Source organism: Stigmatopora argus, chromosome 4, assembly GCF_051989625.1.
Source record: "Stigmatopora argus isolate UIUO_Sarg chromosome 4, RoL_Sarg_1.0, whole genome shotgun sequence".
Taxonomy (NCBI): domain Eukaryota; kingdom Metazoa; phylum Chordata; class Actinopteri; order Syngnathiformes; family Syngnathidae; genus Stigmatopora; species Stigmatopora argus.
The window spans coordinates 8,205,874-8,230,385 of NC_135390.1; the positions used below are offsets into that span (position 1 = coordinate 8,205,874).

The 24,512-nt window shown below is 37.5% G+C and overlaps 2 protein-coding genes across 4 annotated transcripts; one reads left to right on the forward strand and one right to left on the reverse strand.

The window, feature by feature from the left end:
- Positions 1-4,484: 4,484 nt before the first annotated feature.
- LOC144072519 (uncharacterized) lies at positions 4,485-9,040 on the reverse strand. Its single transcript, XM_077597596.1, has 6 exons — positions 8,839-9,040; positions 8,399-8,483; positions 6,446-6,645; positions 5,382-5,529; positions 4,970-5,092; positions 4,485-4,863 (listed from the first exon to the last, which is right to left on the reverse strand). The coding sequence occupies exons 2-6, from the start codon at positions 8,457-8,459 to the stop codon at positions 4,799-4,801; spliced, it is 597 nt and encodes a 198-aa protein (XP_077453722.1). The 5' UTR covers positions 8,460-8,483; positions 8,839-9,040; the 3' UTR covers positions 4,485-4,798.
- A 2,268-nt stretch (positions 9,041-11,308) lies between these two features.
- On the forward strand, positions 11,309-22,419 carry hpn (hepsin). 3 transcript variants are annotated; one of them, XM_077599187.1, is made up of 14 exons: positions 11,309-11,554; positions 11,667-11,727; positions 12,014-12,138; positions 15,712-15,819; positions 15,946-15,987; positions 16,298-16,427; positions 16,489-16,608; positions 18,218-18,258; positions 18,380-18,545; positions 18,974-19,164; positions 19,646-19,738; positions 21,544-21,686; positions 21,895-22,059; positions 22,149-22,419. In XM_077599187.1, exons 3-14 carry the CDS (start codon positions 12,072-12,074, stop codon positions 22,197-22,199), a joined length of 1,317 nt encoding a protein of 438 aa, XP_077455313.1. In that variant the 5' UTR covers positions 11,309-11,554; positions 11,667-11,727; positions 12,014-12,071; the 3' UTR covers positions 22,200-22,419. The 3 variants fall into 3 exon arrangements, with proteins under 3 accessions (XP_077455313.1, XP_077455314.1, XP_077455312.1); XM_077599188.1 differs by having other exon boundaries at positions 11,692-11,727; XM_077599186.1 differs by lacking the exon at positions 11,309-11,554 and having other exon boundaries at positions 11,570-11,727.
- Positions 22,420-24,512: the final 2,093 nt, after the last annotated feature.

The following is a 24,512-nucleotide window of genomic DNA, read 5'->3' on the forward strand; positions in this document are numbered from 1 at the left end:
TGGTGCTTTTCAATGTTATGTGCAAACTTATTATCCATCATAAATATCATGCTCATGGAAATGATAAATTATAAGTAATGAGCCCTTTAAATAGGTGACATAAAAGATATTTACTTACTATAAACAAAAGGACCTGCACAGCAACCACAAGGACAACAGAGAGAGAAACGTCAATACCAAATATTATAGATGAACAATTTTAACACCTCATTAGTATCAGTACAATGTTTATATATATATATATATATATATATATATATATATATATATATATAATATATATTTATATATAATATATATATATATATATATATATATATATATATATATATATATATATATATATATATATAATATATATATATATATATATATATATATATATATATATATATATATACACATACAACCTCATCTATGTCAGGAATAGATTTCTTTAAACTAAATATGAGTGCAAATTAGCATAACAAAAGGATTAAATTTGCCCACAAAACAAGCCTCAGAAAAAAACGGATGTAAAGTTTTGTCTTACTTGCTTCAGTTTCAGTGAAGAAAGTGAAGAGCACTACAACAAAAGAAAATGGAAAATATGACAGTTCATTATTTTATCTTTTTGTTTTCCTTTTAAATGTTTACGAGAATGAGATCATGTATACCTTAACATTCCCGTGAGACAAAACTAAGATAATACATATCAGTTTCCATGAGTTTTAGTAGTACCTGCTAGCACAGCCACAAGTGTGAGATGTCCCATATTCAACACTGTTAGGACACAGAAATCAAGATGAAAGAAAACATGACTGTGAAATTGAATAGGACACACAATTTGGTCTCATGACTTTGGCTCTTTTATACACATATTCACCCCCCCACACCCCCACATATCCTTCTCACTCTCCCCAGGAGGCATGCCCTTGTGGTTTGAGAGCTTAGCATTTAGTCAGCAGGGATCCATTTTGCATGTTTAGAGAATAAACAGCAAAGTTTCCACATAACATTCATTCCAACTCTAACAAAAAACGGTTTGCATTTCTATTAACTACCCAAGATTGAAAGTTTGGAATTCAAAACAATAATTAGCATCTAAAGATTGGCCATTGTGCATTATAAACTCAATACATGCTATTTTGTTTTCCAAACTGTAACTTTAGTGAAAAAGAAATGAAAAATAAAATATTTTGTGCATATTTTTTGTGTTATTTATTTTATAGTTGGCTGAGATAGGCTCCAGCACCCCCCCCCCCCTCCCCACACACACGACCCTAGTGAGGATAAAGCGATTCAGAAAACTAATGAATGACTGAAAAAGGGTTATTGTAGCATATTCTACTACAGAGCCATTTTAAGAAATCTCAAAAAATTTGAGGTTGATGCAAATTATTGTAAAAAAAAGTTCTTTTTCTTAATGAAGTGAAAGCAAGGTCAAACTAATTCTAAAACAATGACAAAGGAGGCATCAAAAAGCTCCTTGCTGTCTTTCATTGTGTCCATCATTTGCAAGTTTTGTCATTAATCTGTCCTAGAAGTTTAAGTAATGGACATGGAATTCAAGTGAAGATAGTAGCAAGATTTTTCACTTCATATCTTTTTATCAGTCGTCTTGTAGTATGACCTCTGTCTGGAGGTCACGGTGACTACAAGCTAGCATGACATGAGTGAAAGGTCACACAGGTCTCTGAACTCACATGGATGCCTCGCAAATATTGAGAAAGTAATTTACACCTTTCAAGGCATTCTTCTCTTAAAACATTTGTTCTTGATAACAATTCATAAACTGAAAGGTCATTTACACAAAAACACAGGACTCACAACAAATAACATGTATAATATATAGAGATACATGTATGTAAATTAATTGACCTTAACTCCCACAAAGCCTTGCTTATTCTGACCTTGGCTTACCTGAAGAATGGTGTACCGAAGTGGACAAGATGGTGTGAATGTTGCACAACCGCAGCCTGGATAATGTCTCTTTTTCCAGTTTCAAATGATTTTGTAGCAATTGCTCCTCCTCTTTGTTTAAAGTGTAAACTATTGTGGATGTGCATCTAAATTAGTGTGTAGGTGTGTGTTTGCGCTTGCAAGGGTTTGTACCATCACTGGTGTCCATTGGTAGTGTTTTCCCGTAAATATCAGCTCATCATTGAGTGAAATATCTGTCTAAAGCACGTCATGTTAATTATTACACATGTAGTCAAAGGACATGTCACCATGAAAAAGTGTCTCAATTTTTTGACCATAGCTGTAATATTAAAACCTCAATTCTAAATGTAGCCCTCATTCCAAGATAATACGACCACAATTCTTTTAAGAAAACAAAGACAATTTCAGAAAATTAATGGATGAATAATATTATTCAATAAAAGAAAATATAAAATATTGTCAGGATTAAAAATCCTAATGCCAAATGCAATAAATATCTCCTAGGTTAGAATATACTGCAATAGGTAAGTACATGCAATAATCATGAGGCAATCTAGGACACTTACAACAAAAATAAAATGCCAACGTGGATAAAATGTTCTAGATATCAGATGACCTCTTCACTTCACCACTTTATTCAGATTTTCATCCACGATTACAAATCAGATTTTTTTTCTTTAATGAATTAAACAATATTTTCTCCCCCGGGATTAAAGGTGTGTTCTGTTGCTTTAAACCTACCTCCAAAACAGACAATGGTGGAAATGAGGAGTTTTATTATGGCCTGTGGTCTTGGAATAACCCCCAAACTAAGCTCAGTATTCACCTTTACCTTTCTCTCTTCTGTTTATTGCTGTTTATAGTTCCGACCGGAGACATAAGTTTTTTTTTTTTGAAATCTTGAACGCTGGTTTATTTTTTAAACATGACAATGAAATAATCAGCACGTTAACATTTTTTGTCATACAGTGAAGACGATAATGAGGTGATAGATATGATAGATAGTTCATTCATTCATTCATTTTCTGTAGTGCTTTAGCCTCACAAGGGTCGTGGGGGTGCTGTAGCCCATCCCAGCTGACTTTGGGCCAGAGGCAGGGAACACCCTGAATCGGTGGACAGCCAATCGCACGACACAAGGAGACAAACAACCATTCACTGTTTCACCCGTACCTAGGGGCAATTTAGAGTGTCCAATCAGCCTATCATGCATGTTTTTTGGAATGTGGGAGGAAACCCACGCAGGCTCGGGGAGAAAACTCCACACAAGTGGACCGACCTGGATTCGAACCCAGGACCCCAGATCTGTGAGGCCGACGCACTAACCACCTATCCACTTATCTGTTTGGCCATTTCGGCTATTCTTTAACTACTATTGTACGTGGTAAAATTTGATTTACTACCTGAGGTCATTTTGAGAACACACGATGAACAGTGGAGGTTATCAGTGGACATGTACGAGCGAGCACACATCCAGATACTTCAGTCACAGGTAGTCAGGCTGTTATGGTGGTGTGTTTGTCTCTAAACAGTGGACGTAAAATGCTAAAAACAGGTTGGTTAAGAGTTCAGAATTCCTAGAAGTAATATAAAAAAAGAGGACTCGACTCTTATTCCTGTAGACTCGAGACACAGAAACACATTTTATGTGAGCAGCTGAACCAACAACGCGTTGTGCGCGACACCTCTGTTGTGTCAACTGCAAGATGTGAGAGAATTTGCTCCTGCTGATGTGCACATGTATATCAGGCACAGGTGTCACAACACAAAGGAATGGGAGAGAAAAAGCAGTGGGTGGATTTAATTGTCTATACATTAGCATTGGTGAAAAGAAATATGCATGATTAGAATTTCAGGCCTTTAAGTCACACTTTTTTCATAGTTTGGCCAGGCATTGCAACTTATACTTATCTGCAACTTATTTAATGTTAAAATATGTAATATTTCTCCAATGTTATTTCACACTGACCGACCAAATAGTAAATATTACCCACAACTAGCTGTGAAAAGATACATTTTGGTTTGAGTAAGAAGCACCACGTAGTTAAGCTTGGATAGAGCATATATTTACGTTTTTTCTTTAAAAAAATAGGGTCAGGGGTGTGGGGGCTGGAGCCTATCCCAGCTGACTTTGCAGCACTCAAATTTTATTTGTCTCTGTGTTCTTTGATCAAACGGCACCTCAATAACAATAGTAAGCAATGCAATTAATGAAACAACCCCCAAAAATTCAGATAAATAGATAAGCCCACTCATCATCTGGGAATTGCACAGCTTAAACAATTCTTCTTTACTATGCAACGGCAAATTATTTCCATTACAATTCTGTATTCTAGATTAATTTCATGCACAAATCATATTTTTTTAACCCTACCAGGGCACTAATTTAACTTACCGATGCAGTAATTGCTAATATTGAAGTTTCTTAAATGATCAAAAATAGTGACTTGCCTTACAAAAGGTTAAAAGTCGTAGATATACATTTTTTAATAGTTAACCACTTTATTGACTACTGTCCCTGAAAAGTTTCAATAAACACTCATAAATTCATATTAGGTGAATTTTATTTTACATGAGGGATTATCAAATACATCAACCACTCTCATGTCCGCTTCCAAATGCAGACATTATCTAAACCAGTGGTGCCAGTGGTTCCTAACAGTCATTTGATCTGATTATAATTGTATGTGGTTTGAATCATTGTTGCCTCACCCTGTTTTTTTGCCATCACAGATTTTTGGGAGACATACTGCTCTCTCTCATGCTCTCTTTTTGTCTTCTTCTGTTAATCTTGGCATTAGACGCAGTATTACTTTTAATTCTGATTCATCATTTGATCATCTGTTTATATCAAGGGTATGGAGTTTGTTCATTATTATTTCTTCTGCTTCACAAATTCCTTATCTATAATTGACATTGTATCATCATCTTCCTTCCCACCTGCAGAAAAATACATATAAGTTAATAAGGAGTGTGTAATAAAACCAATACAATGAAAATGTTGCATCTTAGTAGGTAATTAGATTTATGTGAAATCTCTACTTACGGAAACATTTCTGGAAGGCCTTAGATCTCTTCAGAATTGCAAAAGACAGTGCAAACACTAGAAGGCTACCAAAGAAGCCACCAATAACGCAACCAATGAGGATAGCCAAGTTCCTGCCATCGTCTAAGAGGGACGAAAACATGGAAGATGGAAAATGAATACTTAGAAAGTAGTACATCCTTCATCAATCATGGAAATGCTTTCTCCACCAATTTAATTTGTCATATTTTATTTTTGATAAGTTTTATATGTAGTAAGATTATAAAAATGAACGCCATGGTTGTACTCATATCTTTGTTCCCAAATCATAAACTTCAGATATTTGACTGACAATAAGTTTGGATATCTTCCAGCTCTACCTGTGATCCAATGCAGTTCAATCAATTCACCAGAGGGCAGTAGAAGTCCTTACCATAAACACGTAGGATGGCAGTGAAAGAGTCACCTCCATTTGGCAACTGACAAACAACTTTCGTGTGGTTGTCTGTATTGGAGGTTCCTTTGATTGTCCACACAGCCAGTGACAGTCGCTTTTTTATTTGACATCTTCCATAAATAGCCTAAGGACAGAGATGAGAGCCTATGAGAAATAAGCACTTAAGAACCTTCCCAATCTTTAGGCTTTTTTTTCAATCTAATGACAACGAGATACAAAAATGCTGTTATTGTAAAAAACTATGAAATCATTTGAAACTAAAGATGAATCTGAAACTTCCCTTTAATCCAAAGAAAAATAATCTAAATTAATTAATTATGCCTAATAGGTGTCTAACAAAATATGATTTGAACAGGAAAATAAGTTTTGATGTAAAAGATGCAAGCGAATCGGGACAGGGTCTTTTTATTATGAAACGTTCCATTATAAAACGGTTCAAATATACTATAGCCTGAACTGGAGTATTTAGAACATGATTCGTATACAACTATTTGTACTGTTTGGACTATAAGTCGCACCTGAGTATAAGACGCATTTTGGAGGGATTTTATTTGATAAAATCCCCCAAAAATAGAACACACGTCATCTTAAAAGGCATTTAAAATAATAAATAAAAATACGAATAGAGGCAACAACAGGCTGAATATAATTTCTAACAAAAAACGTTTTTAAAAAGTAATTGTAATTTTTTGGTAAGCCCTTCTCACTTGTTTTCATAAATTGCAAGCGACCCCTGAGTGGATATGCCAAATGTCCAACCAGTGGCAATGTTGAAATTATCAGCAAAGCCCTAAAGCCCCCTCTTAGTGTTCAGTGTAAAAATAACATATGAAATGATATAATAGTGAGAATAATTTCACACATAAATCGCCAAAAAACGGTGATTTCTGCAAAATATGGTAATCGTGATTCAAAATATTCATCAATAGACAGCACTACATTTTACGAACAATCACAATGTCAAAGGTGATTTTCATTTTCACCTAAGCTATACACTGCTTTCTTAAATTGGAACAAGGTTCCCACAGTTCCGGTCTGACCTGAGGGATATCGTCCACATTCCCACCAGGGCAGGTGAGGCTATAGTTGCCATGATCTCCAAACAAAGCGAAGGTGACAACAGATGTTTCAGGAACAGCACAGATGAACACGGCTGGGTCCCCCACAAACACTGACACATCTACTGGTCGAATGGAGATCTCGGATGATCTGTTTGTAGATGCTGTTGTTGTATTTTGGGCTGCAAGATGGAAGAGGTAGGGGCAATACATTTACCAAAGGTCATGTAACAGCTATGAGACAGGGTTTAAAGCAAATCTTTGTGATGAAAGTATGAGATAGGAAAATCTGCATAAATACGACAACTCCGCAGTTCAAACATTGAGGGATCTTAAAATTTGATGAACCCAAAGCTTTTTAAGGACCACAATAAATGCTATATGAACAGTTAATTCATTCCTTTATTCTTAAAGCGTTCATTCATTAATTTCCCGTACTACTTCATAAACTTCAAATCTTCTAGGCAACTTCATATCGAAACTTATGTAGTATAATCTTTTTATTGGTGTGACAGTAAAAATGAAAAAAAAAATCATTAAAAATAAATAAATACATAAATAAATAACTGTACATAATAACCAATATTTTCCAGAGGAAAAGAACACACCCTTAAATGGATCAATAATTCCTGACAAAACAGGTGTTTATACCATTTTATTTTTCGATCAATCGAAATTTGATTAAGAAATATTTGAGGCATGTACATATGGATCAAAAACGTATCTTCTTATGAAATTGAAAGGGAAGCACTTGTCGCATACAGTATATATAAACAAATTTTGAAATTTTTAAAAACCTTTTCTATTGGAAATGCTATATTTTAATACTTAGGATTAACACTTGGGCAACAAACATACAATAAAATCAATAATTACATTTGAGATGACGAATTCAGCCCTTTATCAAGATGGTACTACTGCACATATGGGCGAGGAATATGACTTGCCTCTAAACTCAAATAAAGATCAGATAAAGATCTTTTCAAAACACAATTACCTGGAACAGCTTGTCTTACAAGATTTCACAACAGCCTCAACTACGCCATTTGAAAGTCCATAAAATGGACATGAAGAATAATAAAGCGAGGGAACAACAAAAATAATAAGCTACCGTAATAATAAAAGCGGCCCTGTCAGGTTTTAATTGTTATAGGTGTGTCCGCTGATTGTGTTCAAACCACGCCGTACTCAAACGCCACCTGAATGAGGATGTGGATTCGATTCTATGTCCTGTTGACTTCGTCTAAGTATCCTTAAATGCTATTGCAGTTTGTTGGTAGTTGTTTTTGCATGAGAATGTCAAGTGTTTTATTCACGGCTTTATCTTGTGGTTAAAGGAAAACTAATTGGCTGCCAATGACAACAAATTTATTTGAACTAGGATGGCTGGCAATGAATGTTCATGTTTCAGTGCCATTGACGGCGATGGCTGTCCAATCTATTTTCTCCTGCCTGTCAAACTGGATTGGATATCTTTCCCAGAAAAGGCAACCAATCTATATTTTATGAAATAAATAAACAAAACCAGTCAGAACAGTAGGAGATTGTCTCTTTGTAACATTCTTTCAGTCACTGTGTGGTGAATGTAAAAATGTTTTATTTTTAGAGCCGCTCTGGTTTATTTATCACCATTCATCATTGACAGCCAAATCATTATTCAGATTTAATGAATAACTTTATCAGAATTACTTTATATTGGGAAATATGTCTTAATATAAAAATGCATCATTTTATAATTTATTCAAATTTATTTTAATAGCTTTGCAACTGAAAATGGAACGTCATTCTTAAGAGCATTTTGTTCATAACTGAGTCCAAATTCCTGAATTTAGTCCCCTAAACTGAGCAATTCTGACTTCAGGGGAAAAAAGGAAAATGCAAAAAGGAGCATATGTGTGTCCCAATTTGACTCACAACATTAAATTAAAAACATACCTGATAAGGGTGTGATAATCAGAACCAGGATCAACAGCAAGGCGCAAATGTTCTTCCTCATATTCAGTCTACTTTCCTTTTCAATCTGTTCAAATGTGGACATGGTAACTTCAGATTACAAAGTTAAATCATGGATAAAAGTATATGTATTTGATTGAAATGTGCAAATACTTTATATTGACTTATTTGTTTATCTATCCATATGAGAAGTTCAGTTTGCTATTTCAACCTAGAAGTAAACAGCACAATTACTAGAACAGTATAAAGTATATACTATGTACTCTCTTAATGGTACTTGAGTATAAATGGTATTGATCGGAGGCTTCATATTTGATATTGCTTTGCAATTGAAATTTTCAAACAATTTGATATTCATTTTTTTATCTGTTCAGCATTGAACAGAAAATGACTAATCTAATATTCATAAAAATACAACTAACCTGAATATGAATGGCGGTTTTCCAGTAGAATACGCCTTATTTTGATCGCTAAAGCGCTTCAGAAATAAATCCAAAAGCCGTCATGAGTTACTAATAATAAATAATATCTAAACAATTAAAAAACATAAAATCGTCTTCTTTCCTCTTTATGTTGAGGCTGACTGTGAGAGAATCTGATTCAAATGAAACCTTTGCGGAATGGGTTTCTCAGGAGAAAAAAACAAAACAAAACAAAAAACAGGTTGAGCTGGCCTAAAAGGCAGTGATTTACATTCTTTTGTTTTGAGAATTACTTCGCATACAGGCACTAATAATAGAAATAGGAGGTCTGAACGTTTGCCAATTAGCATCATTTTACGGTACCCTCATAAATGTTACATTTAGAGAGAACCTGTTAATCATTTTTCCTGTGTATTTTTAAATTGGGCAGTAGTATTTATTGTTTACCTTAAATTATTAAAATATTGGAGTTTTTCCTAACCACAAATAAAATATCCATCACAACAAGTCATCACAGTACATAAATTCATACACTGAAGGTCAGTTTTCTCTTCATTGGCAATGAGTTATCATGGTCAAATAGCTATGCTGCCCTCTTGAGTAGGACAAACATAAGCACGCTAATGGAAACATATTTCATATTTCTATTCCTCAACAACAATAATGATAATTCAATTGATTTTTGCAAGTAATAATTTCAGGAAAAAAAATGTTATTCTCTCTCGGGCAGGGGTGGCAAACACGCGGCTCTCGGGGCGCACGCGGCTCCCGGCCAAAATGAATGGAGCATGCCCTCATGCCGTTTTGTGTATTTCCATTTTTTGACCCAAGCACGGTGAAAAACGTACAATTTTTTGCAAGTAATATTTCAGGATTTTTTTTTATTCTAGCTCAGGGGTGGCAAACACGGGTCTCTTGAGCCGCATGCGGCTCTTTGCTTCTTATCATATTTTGCATATACTGTGGCTCTTTGCCTCTTTTCATGTTTCTCTTATTTTTATTCTCTCTTAAAACACACCCAGATTCATCAAGGCCCATTAAAAACAAATAAGTAAGTGGAAGAAAGTGTTCTGGTGAATAATATGGGTTTAATTGTGTGTCTATCTTTTCTGATTGTTAAAATATGGCAACTGTTGAAAATATGCACGCTGATAGGCATACAGGATGTAAGCAAATAATTAGTAGAATTAAGTCATGGTGTCTAAATCCATTTTGTAAACAAGTCCTCTGTTGTTGGGAGTCGTTGTCCTTCTGGTTTTCATCTTCATCTTCTCTTGCATTCTGCTCAATATCGAGTGGTGTGGTCTTATCACTCGCTGTAGAGAACTTGGCAGTTCACACCAACTCAGCTTTGTTATCTTTCTGCTTGTTTAATTGGTTCTTTCCGGATACACTGTCATGACTGTAACATAACTGTAAAATATACACTATGAAAATGATTTAAACATCTGTGAATTATGTATGGTGTTTGGAGGGAATGTCAGGACTATTTTACATTCCATCTGATAGAATCTTGTTTAGTAAATTAAAAAGAAAAACAAAAACAAATTTGTTTTACCTGTATATTTAGTTGAGAAAATCGGCAGCCAAAGCTAGAATTTTCAGGAAATGGCTACACTACATAGGGGCAGATATTTTGTTAATGTTGAATTACAAATTGCCCACTCTTGCTCGTTAAGACATTTATAATTATTATCAAAAGTACCTGTAATTGAGTTTGTTGGAGTGTGTGTGTGTGGGGGGGGGGGGGGGGCGGGGTATATATGACATAACAAAAGCTGTGCTGTGATTCATTATATAGTACGAGCAGTGGCGGGCCGTCAGGTCCTTCAAGGCCTTCTCTGCTGGTCTGAGAAATATCTGAGGAAAGAAACTGTGTACAGTTAAAAAGGATTTTTGGTGAGTAAAATATCGCTATATTCCTAAATAATATTTCAATTGTATGAGGTTATTATTGATGATTTTTTATGTGTCGCAGCTGTAGCTGCAGTAGAGGTTTTATAGCCATAAAATAGTTTTTGAGAGTTGGATTGATTCGTTGAAGGCGCTACGAGAAAATGCACGGACCGCCACTGATTACGAGTGGTGAGCGCGTCGACCTCAATATTTCGGGGTGGAGGGTTCGATCCCAGGTCGGTCCTCATTGTGTGGAGTTTGCATGTTCTCCCGGGCTTGCGTGGGTTTTCTCCGGTTACTCCAGATTCATCCCACATTACAAAAAGATGCAGAGTAGGCTGATTGGACACTCTAAATTGCCCCTAGGTATGAGTGTGAGCATGAATGTCTACTCGTGCCCTGTGATTGGCTGGCCACCAACTCAGGGTGTCCCCTGCCTGGTGCCCGATATCGGCTGGCATAGGATCCAGCACCCCCCGCAACCCTTGTGAGGATAAACGGTTCAGAAAAGGAATGAATTAATCTGAAAAATTCCAGGGTTATGACAGTTTATCCACTTGGCGCCCCGAAATACAGGTTGAGTCAAAACGTCACGACGCTGGCCCCTCCTTTCCTGTCGTTCTTCTTTAACTCTCACAGGCGACCAGAGAGGCAAAACTTCGTTTGAAACTTTGGGAATCCGTTTTTTTTGCGCGACCATTCTTTCAGATGGTGTTGCACTTTATATTGATGGCTATCACGGGTGGTTTCAGTTGATTTAAGTTGTCGGGGAACAAACGACGTTGAAGCCATTTCCCCCAGAACCTCGTTCATTGTTGGGGTCAGTAACCTGCGAGTTAACAAATAGGCAATAACTGTCGGCAAACGTATATATACTACTTCTATTTATCGTCTTATGTGTGTATTTTTTTGCCATGCATGTTTTACCCAAGTGTTCCAATGCAAATTCCCATTCAGTTCTGAAGAAAACCAGCGAGCGTCCAGAGGAGACAGGTGAGCCTACTAAAAAGATGTATTAAATTATTAAATTTGTATAGAAAGATTTACCAAAGCCTAGTGTTAGTTGAAACCATAAGTGAAAAGTGCATGTTTATATCTCTTGATTGCTGTCAGCAAAAGTTTTTTCCTTCAATTCACATTCACACACCTACCTACGACAATCTAATCGAAAATAAATCAGATCTAAATTGTATTAAAGGATCTGGTTCATGTGACTGAGTTAAAACTAGGAGATTCTTTGCCAGGTTCTGTATTCAGAAAGCTTAATCTGTCCTTTTAGTGGAGTTGGTGGCATAATTGGAGGAAAGGAGATAACAAGAAAACAAGAGCATCTTCTAATGTTGACTTTGACCTCATCTTCTACAAAGATGTGTGCTGCAAAAGTTCCAAAAGAGGGGAAACTAGGTAATACTGCACACATACTCAAACTGTATTCAGATCTTCATGCAGGATTTATGATTTCATTTTTCTTACATGACTTTATTACATTCATATAGAACAGGCATCTCAAAATTACAGGCCAGGGGCCAACTGCTTCCACTGGGACAATATTTTCCGCCCCCCGTTTCACATGTATTTTAAGTACTATTAGTGTTGGCTGTTCGTATTTCGCAATGTGCAATAAAATTATTTTAAATAAAATAAATGAATTAGTCGGGGGAACCATTTCGGGAGAAATAAATTTAAAAAAAACAAACTAATTTCAACACTAAAAAATGCAACATGCAAATAAAAAAAAAACTACCATTAATAAAAGATGTTGTTGAAGAAAGAAAGCTCTATCTTCCTTTTCTGGTTCGATTAATTTTGGATATGGAAGGTGTTAGTTGTCCTAATACAGGCTAGAGGCAATGAACAGTTTTTATTACAGAATATTCCGGGCACAGGTGAATTACAGGCAAAGGCTGTCGTCCACAAATCCGCATAGACAACTCATTTACAATTTCCTTTAAACTGTCAGAAGGCTGGTACCGAAACTGATCAAGGATGGGATTTTCCACTTCATACACTAAGCTTTTGTTATGAACCAGCAAATAGAAGATAACAACAATATTGCAAGTCTTCAAGGACACATCTAGCTACAGGAAAGAGCTCCACTAAGGAGAAGAGTAATTTCATGCAGTCATGACTAAATAAGGGCAAAATACATATTTAAATGAGATCTACTTCAATACATTGTGACCTCCCATATATCTTTGGCTATCAGTGACGGCATTAGACGTCCTAGCCATTTGAACTCGATCATTTGATCCACTTGAAATGGATTTGACATCTATTGCCATCATTACGTGTTTTCAATATCAATTTCCCTCTTTTATTAATGACCACAACACATACTCTGTGACCTGGGCTGACAGTGTGCACCGTCCCTGAATTGGTGAGGATTATATGCTGGTCATGCCAAATGTTGTCTGCATTTTAACACTGAGCAGACATCAGTCCATTTGACTGTTGTTAATTATTAACAGATTTGTTCCAAGCAGACCGGTTTAGCTTTATTTGTCAATTCAAAACGCACGACAAGATAAATCCTCTATTGGCAGAATGTGTTTGTGGTCTTCTTTGCCATGCAGAGGAGATGCACAATGTTTTTGCCATGGTTAAGTAAGTTTCTGAAGTTGAAGCTTTAGGCCGGAAAGATGTGGTGCACAAGCTGTGCTTTGACAAGTATTAAAGATTATTATGGGTGTAAATTGAAGGGATATACACATTCCTGGACTATTGTGCTGTAGTCTGTTGCTATGCAGTCTGAGACCTCACATGAACTGAACTTTTGCACTGATTATTTTTTAAATTACTATTTGTTTCAGTTCATTTCAATACAGTTCACATTTAAACTGGAGTGATGTTACATTTTTTAATCCTATTTTTTCCATTTCATATTCTGAATTACTTTATCCTCACTAGGGTCAGAGGCGGGGGACACCCTGAATCGGTGGTCAGACGATCACACGGCAATCCTGTTTTTTGAAAGAAAAAAAATCTAACCCATGGACAAATGAAATAAGGCACTTCCTGGATTTCTAGTTTGTTTTAGGATCTTTTTCCCAAAGTCCAAATGTCACCACTAGGTCAAAAAGATATTTATCACAAGAGTGTAAACGTCACGCTAGCATTTTGTAATGACACAACCCTAACCCTAATGCGCATTTTCAATTTAATTCCTCAGTGATTACATAAGAAAGTGTACTTGCTGTTTAGATGTTATAATGTGTGAAAATGAAACCACACTTAACCTTTACCACAGATAAGACAAGTACAATAGTTTTAAAACAAGTCAGAATAAGTGGATCTGAAATTATAATATGGAGTTTTGCATAGTGCAGACAATATCACAGCGACTAAAAATATTCATGTCTAAAAGTTGTTCAATAAAACATCTCGGCGGCCCGGTGGGTGAGTCGTTAGCGTGTTGGCCTCACAGCTATGGGGTCGTGGGTTCAAATCCAGGTCGGTCCACCTATGTGGAGTTTGCATGATTGACCCGGGCCTGTGTGGGTTTTCTCCGGGTACTGTGGTTTCCTCCCACATTCCAAAAACATGCATACTAGGCTGATTGGACGCGCTAAATTGCCCCCAGGTGTGAGTGTGAGAGTGAATGGTTTTCTGTCTTCTAGTGCCCTGCGATCGGCTGGCCACCGATTCAGGGTTTCCTCCGCCTTTGGCCCGAAGTTGTTCAGAAAATGAATGAATAAAATATCTCCATACTGCTTTACCTGGAAGCATCGGCATGCATGTGTGCCCATGCTTGGCTTGTGCGTACAGTAAAATAATTATTGAATTTGTTCTTGTGTCGATATTCGACTTTACACTCTTGATCGCTGTTACCGCTAATGCAAAAAAAATCCCAAAAGTCGTATGAATTATTTTTTATCCACACCAAAAATAACAAACTGATGTATACATTTGCTACATGATCAGTAATTATACTGATTTCTAGTGTCGTTATCGGGTGCTCGGACGATTCGCCGAAAGACGTTTCGCCGACTGACGTTTGGCCGACAGACAGTTCACGGAACGGATGTTTCGCCGAAGCGCTCGCCCCGCCCCCGGATCGTGTGTACATGTTTTTGAACCTCTGCCCGCGGTCCATATACGGCCCGTTACAGATAACATTCATTTAGTAATAACAAGGGCATGTACTGCCCCCCGCTGGACATATTTCTAAATACAAGTATGTACTACAATGTGCTGCCAATTTTTTATATTTTTTATTTTATCCTTGCTTTTAAAGTAGTAGCCATTTGGAGATCACGCAGAACAGTACGTGACAGAAGAAATAGAGAAAATAAAGAAGTAGTAACAGTAAGTACTACTGTAATGAAATTGTAAATCCAGAAATCCTACTCCAGAAAATTCACACCAGCATAGAAAACGTTGAGATTAATCTTTGAATTAAGGTTCCTCAGCAAATCATTTTGAATATATATTTCCTAAAATAATGTGAAATTATTTAAAATTAAACTAGAAGTAAAAGTGTTGCATGGCATTTCCAGGTATTGTTCTCCAAGCCCTCTAGTCTGTCCAAGGCACTTAGAATTTCACATAAGTCTTCTAGTGTTGTTTTTTCTCAGTGTCAGACATCAATCCCCAGCTTTGATAAATTACATTGCATGTCCAAATGGCTACTACTTTAAACGCAAGGATAAAATAAAAAATATAAAAAAAATGGCAGCACATTGTATTACGTACTTGTATTTAGAAATATGTCCAGCAGGGGGCAGTACATGCCCTTGTTATTCCTAAATGAATGTTATCTGTAACGGGCCGTATATGGCCCGCGGGCCGAGGTTGAAAAACATGTACACAGATGATCCGGGGGCGGGGCGAGCGGTTCGGCGAAACGTCCGTTCCGCGAACTGTCCGTCGGCCAAACGTCCGTCGGCGAAACGTCTTTCGGCGAATCGTCCGGTCACGTCGTTATCGTAGTCACCATCTCTGCTGATCAGATGTACATTCCTTCATGTGTGTGCTCAGCGGGCAAGGAGATCTCTATCACCTGTGTACTCACTCCTTGCCGGCTGTTGGGTGTCTTTGGGATGCTCATGACCTTGGGAGTCATTGGAGCAGCAACCTGGGCCATAGGTAAAAAAACACTCACTCTTTAACATAATTGTCATGTTCTGTACAAAATATACACATATCAAACATAAAATAAATAGGCAATGATTTAATGTGAATTAACATATACTTTTCTTGATATGTCTATAGTAACGTATTTCACTGTGGAGGAAGACACAGAATACTATGATGGTAATGTTTTCAATACAGCTTTTATGTTGGAGATTATTTTATCCTGAAGTGTTCAAAATGTTGTGGCTGGTTGTACTTTACAGACTGTGCAGTTAAAAAAATAGCATAACTTTATGGCTGTCATTGCTAGAAAAAAAACATACAATCCATTTTGACCCAAAGTCACAATAACTTTATATTAATAGGAGTATTTAATAAAGATTTTACTGACCACCACAACATGAATGAGAAGAATACATGAATTTCATTGAAGGCAAACATCTTTCTTGTGTACAACTTTCAAATAAGATGATGATATAATCATACACAGTACACGTAAATTCTGCTGACCAGCATCTCAGAGTCTTTGACTCCGCCCAGAAGAGGTGGCGTCAGGTGTGTTCCTCCTCAGCTAATGAGTTGCTGGCTCGTATCAGCTGTGAGGAAGTGGGCTTTGTCAGGTGAGAAGAATTTAAAGGTGTGACATATAACCAATACAAAACTAATGTGCGTTTCCTTCAGCTTGGCGAATTACTCCGTTGCGTCTGTGCAAGATGTCAGTGGTGACGCCGGAGAGTTCTTCTGTGTCAAAACCGAAGAGCTGAGCTATGGCAAGAAAATCAAAGACTTATTGTTCCCATGGTAACTACACTGATAAGGTGTCACGTGTCACTTATTTCGTGACCGGAAGATTCGCCGAAAGATGTTTCGCCGACAGACGTTTGGCCGACGGATAGTTTGCCGAATGGACGTTTCGCCGAAACGGGATTCGCACGTTTGCCCCGCCCCGGGATCGTGTGTGTACATGTTTTTCAACCTCGGCCCGCGGGCCATATACGGCCCGTTACAGATAACATTAATTTAGGAATAACAAGGGCATGTACTGCCCCCCACTGGACATATTTCTAAATACAAGTACGTACTACAATTTGCTGCTATTTTTTTATATTTTTTATTTTATCCTTGCGTTTAAAGTAGTAGCCATTTGGACACGCAATGTAATTTACCAAAGCTGGGGGTTGATGTCTGACACTGAGAAAAAACAACACTAGAAGACTTATGTGAAATTCTAAGTGCCTTGGACAGACTAGAGGGCTTAGAGAACAATACCTGAAAATGCCATGGAACACACTTACTTCTAGTTTAATTTTAAATAATTTCCCATTATTTTAGGAAATCTATATTCAAAATGATTTGCTGAGGAACCTTAATTAAGGTTAATTAATCTCAACGTTTTCTATGCTGGTGTAATTTTTCTGGAGTAGGATTTCTGGATTAACAATTTCATTACAGTAGTACTTACTGTTACTACTACTTTATTTTCTCTATTTCTTCTGTCACGTACTGTTCTGCGTGATCTCCAAATGGCTACTACTTTAAACGCAAGGATAAAATAAATATAAAAAATTGACAGCTCATTGTAGTACGTACTTGTATTTAGAAATATGTCCAGCGGGGGGCAGTACATGCTCTTGTTATTCCTAAATGAATGTTATCTGTAACGGGCCGTATATGGCCCGCGGGCCGAGGTTGAAAAACATGTACACACACGATCCGGGGGCGGGGCGAGCGCGCGAATCCCGTTTCGGCGAAACGGCCGTTCGGCGAACTGTCCATCGGCCAAACGTCCATCGGCGAAACGTCTTTTGGCGAATCGTCCGAGTACCCACTTATTTGCGTCTGTTGTTAGTTTTGTTGAACAATGGAGAAGTTTTTCAATCGTTGAACGTATCGGTTGCATACATCCGGAGCATAATTTTAAGATGTGTTTACATGTGTGTACATATGGTTTACTCAGCTGCCACGCTATTAGAAAATGTCTTTGTATTTCTAATTCATTTTTTTGGATTAATAAATAATTTTATTTTATTTTTTAGATTTTTGCATGCGCACATACATTTGCATACATATTTAATAACAAATGGGTATACTTTTATTATTTTTAAAAGGGGTAGTATTAAAGTTCATGGAACAAATTATGATAATTCAATGTAAAATATGCTTCTACTCCTGAAAAATCCAGGTTACAAAACCATTTCTGGAACCAATTAATTTTGTAAGTAGACATACCACTGTAGTCCAAAAAAATTAAGATATCGCACTGTATGAGAAACGCTGTTGAATTAAGAAACATCAGGCTTTGAAATTTTGTGCTCTGTTCGAGTCATGATTTTGACTCAGATTTCATTGTGTTCAAAATTCATGGTTAACATTTATTGCCCTTTGCTAACAAGTGTCATTTATGTTTCAGTGACTGTCAGAACAAGGAGGTACTTACGTTGTTGTGCCAAGGTAAGATCTTACCTCATGTTTTATCTTCCTCACTCTTGCATTGTTTTTCTTTCACGTTTCCCTGCACCATATTGAACTATTCCACTGACACTTCATCCATCTATTGTTTCTCCTTTGCAAGATTGTGGCAGGCGTAGTTTTGCAGCAGACCGCATCATCGGTGGTGTGAAAGCGAGGAATGGCGCCTGGCCATGGGTGGTCAGCTTGCAGTATGATGGAGTTCATCAGTGTGGCGGTTCCATCATCTCAGATCGCTGGGTTGTCACTGTAGCTCACTGCTTCCCCAAGTAAGAGATAGAATACGATTTTATGCAAGATTATACAAAATCAATTAAGAAGTTACTGCCCGAGATGGGGGTAGACATTTTTCAATGCTGGTGATCTAAAATTCCTTCCTACCCGCATTTGGTTAAAAGCGGCAAGTACTAATTATTTTCATTGTTATCGAGTCCTATTTTACTTTACCTCCTATCATATTGAACTCACAAACACCATGCAAAAAGCTGAATAAACAAATGATGACAATCTACAGGTCAGTGTCATTTTTTCAAGATTAGATTTTGTTTTTCTTTCAGCACTAAAAGTTGGTGAGATGTTTTATGCTCTCAAAATACACAACTAATTGGCAATGTACAATAAAATACAATGTTTTATATAATCATAGACAATTAATAATCAACAACTTTGTCTTTTTTTCCATCTCTTTTTAATATAGATCCAAACGTTTCACCAATCCTTGGCGTGTGTTGTTGGGCTCCAACTACAACAACCCAGCCAACGCCACTGTGGCAGAAGTGAAAACTATCGTTATCCACAGCAGATACCTGCCTTTTGTGATTGAAAACATGGACGACGTTAGCAGAGACATTGCTGTGCTGGCTCTCGCGAAACCAGTAACCCTCAATGGTAGGACACCATGAAAAAAAGAAAGAAACCAATCACCATTTTCTCACTTGTGGACACGTTTTATATTTACTCCATTTTAATAGCAGTACAAGGTGGCTTACTGTATATCGTGGGTTTTCACCATTGCCAACAAATATACATGACAAAGTACATCTCCTCTTACGTATAGATAAACCCCTTTTTGGCTACGATTTGAAATGAGTGCAAGTTCAAAGTTCCAGCTCTGAAAAAAATCATCACATGTTGTGTAAACTGAGGTATATTATATGGAGAAAAATATGCATTCACAGCACACACCAACTGTTCAGCATTGAAGAACACGTGTGCCACCTCGTGTTTTCATTTAGAACTGCATTTCAATCTTTCCAATGCGAGAGCCAATGTAGATTTTTTTTCACAAACTAACTTTTAGAGCATATTTACATTGCATCATATAAAAAAATAACAGAACTGTGTGTCCACCCTCCTCTTGTCTCTGTAGAATACATCCAACCCATTTGCCTGCCAGCGCATGGCCAAAGATTGATAGATGGCCAGATAGGCACAGTTATCGGCTGGGGAATAACAGAATCTGGTAAGTTAGTTTTAGAGCTTTTTCATCCCCTACATGACATGTGGTTTTGCTTGTGCATTCATTCATTCATCTTCTGTACCGTGGATCCTTGTAAGGGTTGCGGAGGCTGCTGGAGCCTAACCCAGTTGACTTCGTGTAAAAGGCAGGCTACACCGGTACTCGGACGTTTGGTCGCCGGACGTTTGGTCGCCCGGAAGGTTATTGATAATTACCATTTAAAATTGCTGCTCAAATTCCCTAAATACAAACTGCGAATTATTATTTAGTCATACTTAACGCCGTATTAATTATTAGGCTAAAGAAAAGCTCAAAATTTCCCGTACTTTTATTGTGTTTTGTTGGAGAACTTATTAAGACCCTGACTGACGTCCCTTCCTAAGGGGACAACCCATGTACATACACACTCTTATACACTCACACGTCGGCTCAGTGAAACTGCTCAGGGCCATTGTTGGCTTTGATTGATGCGTAGACTGTGTTGTTTTACCTTGTTTGGTTGCCGGACTTTTGGTCGCTGGACGTTTGGTCGCCGGACGTTTGGTCGCCGGACGTTTGGGTCCGGGCGACCAAACGTCCGGTCACAGACTACACCCTAGATTGGTTGCCAGTCAGCTGTAGGGCACACATTCCTAACAGTAAAAGTAAATGATATACATAAACAAAATAAAATTACATTGATTATTTGCATCACTTGCAATGCTGGCAGCTCCTGGCAAAAATGAATGCAGGTCTTTGCTTCTTATCATATTTTGTATATACTGTGTCTCTTTGCCTCGTAGTTTGAGTTTGAATAATACAAAAAGGGACAGCACATATTAATGAACTTATTTGGTGTGTTAACTCTGGCTAAGTTGCATTTGATGTGTGTGTTGAGAGTGGACACTTACCTTGAAATGAACACATGGTTGTTTTGTAAGGGGAAGAAAGCAGAATGGTGAATAATATGGTTTTAATTGTGTTTTTGTTTGTGTGTCTGTTTTGGGAGGTCACTAAGTGGTGTGATTCTTTGACTCACCGTTTAAATTTTTTTCTCTTTGTGTCTAACTTGTCATACCTGTCAACCTCTGCCGATAACTGCCCTTATAAATGATTATGATTCCCCTTACAAACCCCCCCAAAACCTTACAAACACCATACGACTCGTACGGTGTTTGTAAGGGTTTTGGGGGGTTTGTAAGGGGAATCATAATCATTTATAAGGGCAGTTATCGGCAGAGGTTGACAGGTATGACTTGTTCGCCACTCCTGCATTAGATAATTAGTGGATTGAAATGTTATTCCAAAGTGACACCAGGTGGATGAAAAATATATTCAGTTTTTTTTTCTCAAAAACTCCCTTAAAGAGAAAGGTTGGCGACAGACATAAATAATTTTAGATGAACGGGAAGACAAAAAAAAATCTTTAGTTGGCTGCGTCTGGTACCCGATATGTATTTATTCAAAGAGAAAGAAAGTTGCAATGCTCAAGGATTCCAAAACAAAATACAATTACTCAGAAAGACATGCTGAAGAATATGGCAAATAGAGAAGGGTAGAGGAAAGCAAGCATCACTGTTTTTGCATAAAACTGTTCATTTTCTTTACTATAATTTACAAAGATGGAGAAAATGACTTGTACTTTTTTTTAACTTGTGCTTTGTTTTAAAAATCCAATGCTGAAACCTTCTCACTACTAGATGTTGCCTAAAACTTACCCAAAATTCATCATTTGGATAAGTTTAAAACTGCTAGTTTGAATGCTGACGTAACAAAATAATGACATCATCATTGTGTCACATCTAATAAGACTACATATTTATGTTAAGGTTATCAAACAAATGTTCTCCAAGAGGCGAATGTCCCCGTCATCAGTGATGCAACGTGTAATTCGCCTGAATACTATGACAACCAGATCACTACTAGTATGTTCTGTGCTGGCTTTGAGAAGGGAAAAGTGGATTCCTGCCAGGTTAGTGTGGCACTTTTCTTTTTCATGCAAGCCTTTTTAAATCATTTTTGAATTCTGAGTTTTGTGTGTGTGTGTGTCAAAAGTTTGTTGCACCTGTGAGATTTTTGCCATTGTGTAAGCAGTCAAATACACTACATGCTCCTAATACAGTACCAATCTCTGAATGCTTTAAAAAAAATGTTTCTAAAGTAATATTTGATTCTCTCAGGGAGATAGTGGTGGCCCTTTTATGGTAGAAGACCGCCTCTCCAAAACCAGTCGCTATCGTTTGTTGGGCTTGGTGAGCTGGGGAATCGATTGTGCCGCGGCAAAGAAGCCTGGCGTTTATACTAAAGTGTCTCGTTTTCTGCCTTGGATATTTACTGCTATGAGGGTGAGAGGTTTTACTATCAAACAGTATTTGACATGTTGACATTTCTTTAATCTGATTGTTTATCTGTTTTCTTTTATTTGGGCCCATAGAACTATAGTGACTCAGAAGGGTTTCACAAAATGGCACGGACATTGTCATGAATGCCTTCGGCTGCGAAGTGGAGTGGAACCCCTGAGCAGGAAGCAGGCAAACGAGAGAGAAATGCTGGTCCTCAACTTAGGAGTTTTAATGAAAAGTAACCATGTAAATTCTTTAAAACTGGGACGAAAAGTTAACAAAATAAACACTAAAAAAGGGAGATGCACACCAACGAACAGGAAAACATTACTTACACGAACAGAAGACCGGAAACAATACCCCCACAAAAACGTACCAAACCACGGGGATTAAATACACAGACAGGGGTTGATGACAATTACAAACACCTGGGTCACACACGGGAAGGAGAGCCAAAAGGGACACATCAGGCCAAACACATACAAATCATGCAGACAGGACACAAGGAAACACACCCACCCACCAACCCCAAAAACGTGACAGACATGACTTTTGCACCCATGTTCGGATGGCAATATCATTATTTTTTTATGTTTTGCTCATATCTCAGTTCCTGACTTTTTTCTTCTCTTGGATTTGTTTATTTTTTTGTATTATGTACTGTTGTCACCTGCAATAGTAAAAAAAAACAGACAAGGAGGACAGTCTGCTTTTATTGCCCATTTGCAAGTTGATCATTTTTATCCCTATCCAGACGCAAGGATTAAGAAACTGACAATCTTTTGACAAATTGATGAAAATGATGGGTTGTAAATCCACACTCTCTTCAGAAATTTAGTTCTGTTCAGCAGAATATACTTAAACTATGCAAGTTTATTTTTCTCCAGGCATTATGAAAACAGAGGACCATTGATTGCAAATGGTGCTCGGACGTTTGGTTGCCGGACGTTTGGTCGCCGGACGTTTGGTCGCCCGGACGTTTGGTCGCCCAGACGTTTGGTCGCCCGGACGTTTGGTCGCCCGGACGTTTGGTCGCCCGGACGTTTGGTCGCCCGGACGTTTGGTCGCCCGGACGTTTGGTCGCCGGACAGCTCTCAAAATTATATTCACCCGGGCGACCAAACGTCTGGCGACCAAACTTCCGGGCGACCAAACGTCCGGCGACCAAACGTCCGGTGACCAAACGTCCGGCGACCAAACGTCCGGCGACCAAACGTCCGGAGACCAAACGTCCGGCGACCAAACGTCCGGTCACAATTGCAAATGATGGTCCCACCGAAGCACTTTTATGTGAAATTGTAGTAGTGTGCTTTATAGAACTAGCACCTCTCTAAAAAGCAAGTAGTGCACCCCCAAAGATGGACAGTTGTAAACTTTTGTGCTATATAGTCCCATGGGTGCTGGGAGTGCAATATAATTCTTCTGTATGTAGAGTTGCTTATTTTTGGAGCAAACAAATATGATTTTAAAGAATAGCTTCATGTGCAATGGCAATTATGTTTCAATCTTCACGCCTTGATATCCTTTTTAGATAGTGGATAGACCAATAATATTTGTATCAATATCAGGTGGTTCTGTTAATACTGCAATGATTTACATGTCTTGTGTATGTAGCATGTTTTTTTTTTATTCATTCTTCTATGGATTTCCCAATAATCGGTGGCTCCTTATGTTCACATTGTAATGAATCACGTACTCAAGAACAGAAAGACAGACAGACGGCTAAATATTTTTTTATCTATTTTTGTCTCCTTGTCAAACTGAACATACAATGATGTAACTTTAACATGAAAAAGTTGTCTTCCCCTTATAAAAGGCAAATAATGGAAAATATTTTTCCAAAATATTTGCACCATAAAGTGATTGATGGCTGTATAACGGCTCCATATGAAATTTGTTTAATTTTATATAATTAAATACATTTTAAAAAGTTGAGTTGTGAGAGTTACTTGAATAACTATTTCTCCTTGTTAGTATTTTCTTACATCTGGTAACTATTTTGGAGCAACAGTACATGAAAGGAGTAAAATTGTGACTGCTTGCTTTTTAAGTGGACTTAAACTAGCACGGTGTATGATAAGATGACATTGGTCAGACTGACCTGACTGTTTTGGTGTTATTTACATCAAAGAAAAAAACCCTGCTAGTTTGATGTAGTATTTGCACAATATTGTAGTTTTATTTACACACGAAAAACACAAAGTGCCCCCATTCAGTGACATTCCTTCATTATCTGTTTGTTCTCAATAGTAAGTGCCTGAAACCTATCCCAGCTGGCTATGAGTGGTGCAATAATTTAAATATTATTCATGGTGTCCTCTGCCTAAGCTAGGATAGGCACAAGCACCCCTTGCAACACTTGTGAGGATAAGCGGTTCAAAATATGAATGAAAAATCAGCTCTAGAGTATTACTTGTGTTCAGTGTGTATTTCTGTTTTTTAGTAATTATAATTTC

Bases quoted from the DNA above. Each gene is read 5' to 3' on its own strand.
- LOC144072519 (XM_077597596.1), bottom strand. From the start codon at position 8,459: ATGAGGAAGAACATTTGCGCCTTGCTGTTGATCCTGGTTCTGATTATC. The intron at 6,646-8,398 runs GTATGTTTTTAA...TCCATCTTGCAG, and splicing joins GATTATCACACCCTTATCAG to CCCAAAATACAACAACAGCA. The intron at 5,530-6,445 runs GTCAGACCGGAA...CTCTGTCCTTAG, and splicing joins ATGTGGACGATATCCCTCAG to GCTATTTATGGAAGATGTCA.
- hpn (XM_077599186.1), top strand. From the start codon at position 11,630: ATGTGTGTATTTTTTTGCCATGCATGTTTTACCCAAGTGTTCCAATGC. The intron at 18,259-18,379 runs GTAAGATCTTAC...CTCCTTTGCAAG, and splicing joins ACTTACGTTGTTGTGCCAAG to ATTGTGGCAGGCGTAGTTTT. The intron at 21,687-21,894 runs GTTAGTGTGGCA...TGATTCTCTCAG, and splicing joins GAAAAGTGGATTCCTGCCAG to GGAGATAGTGGTGGCCCTTT.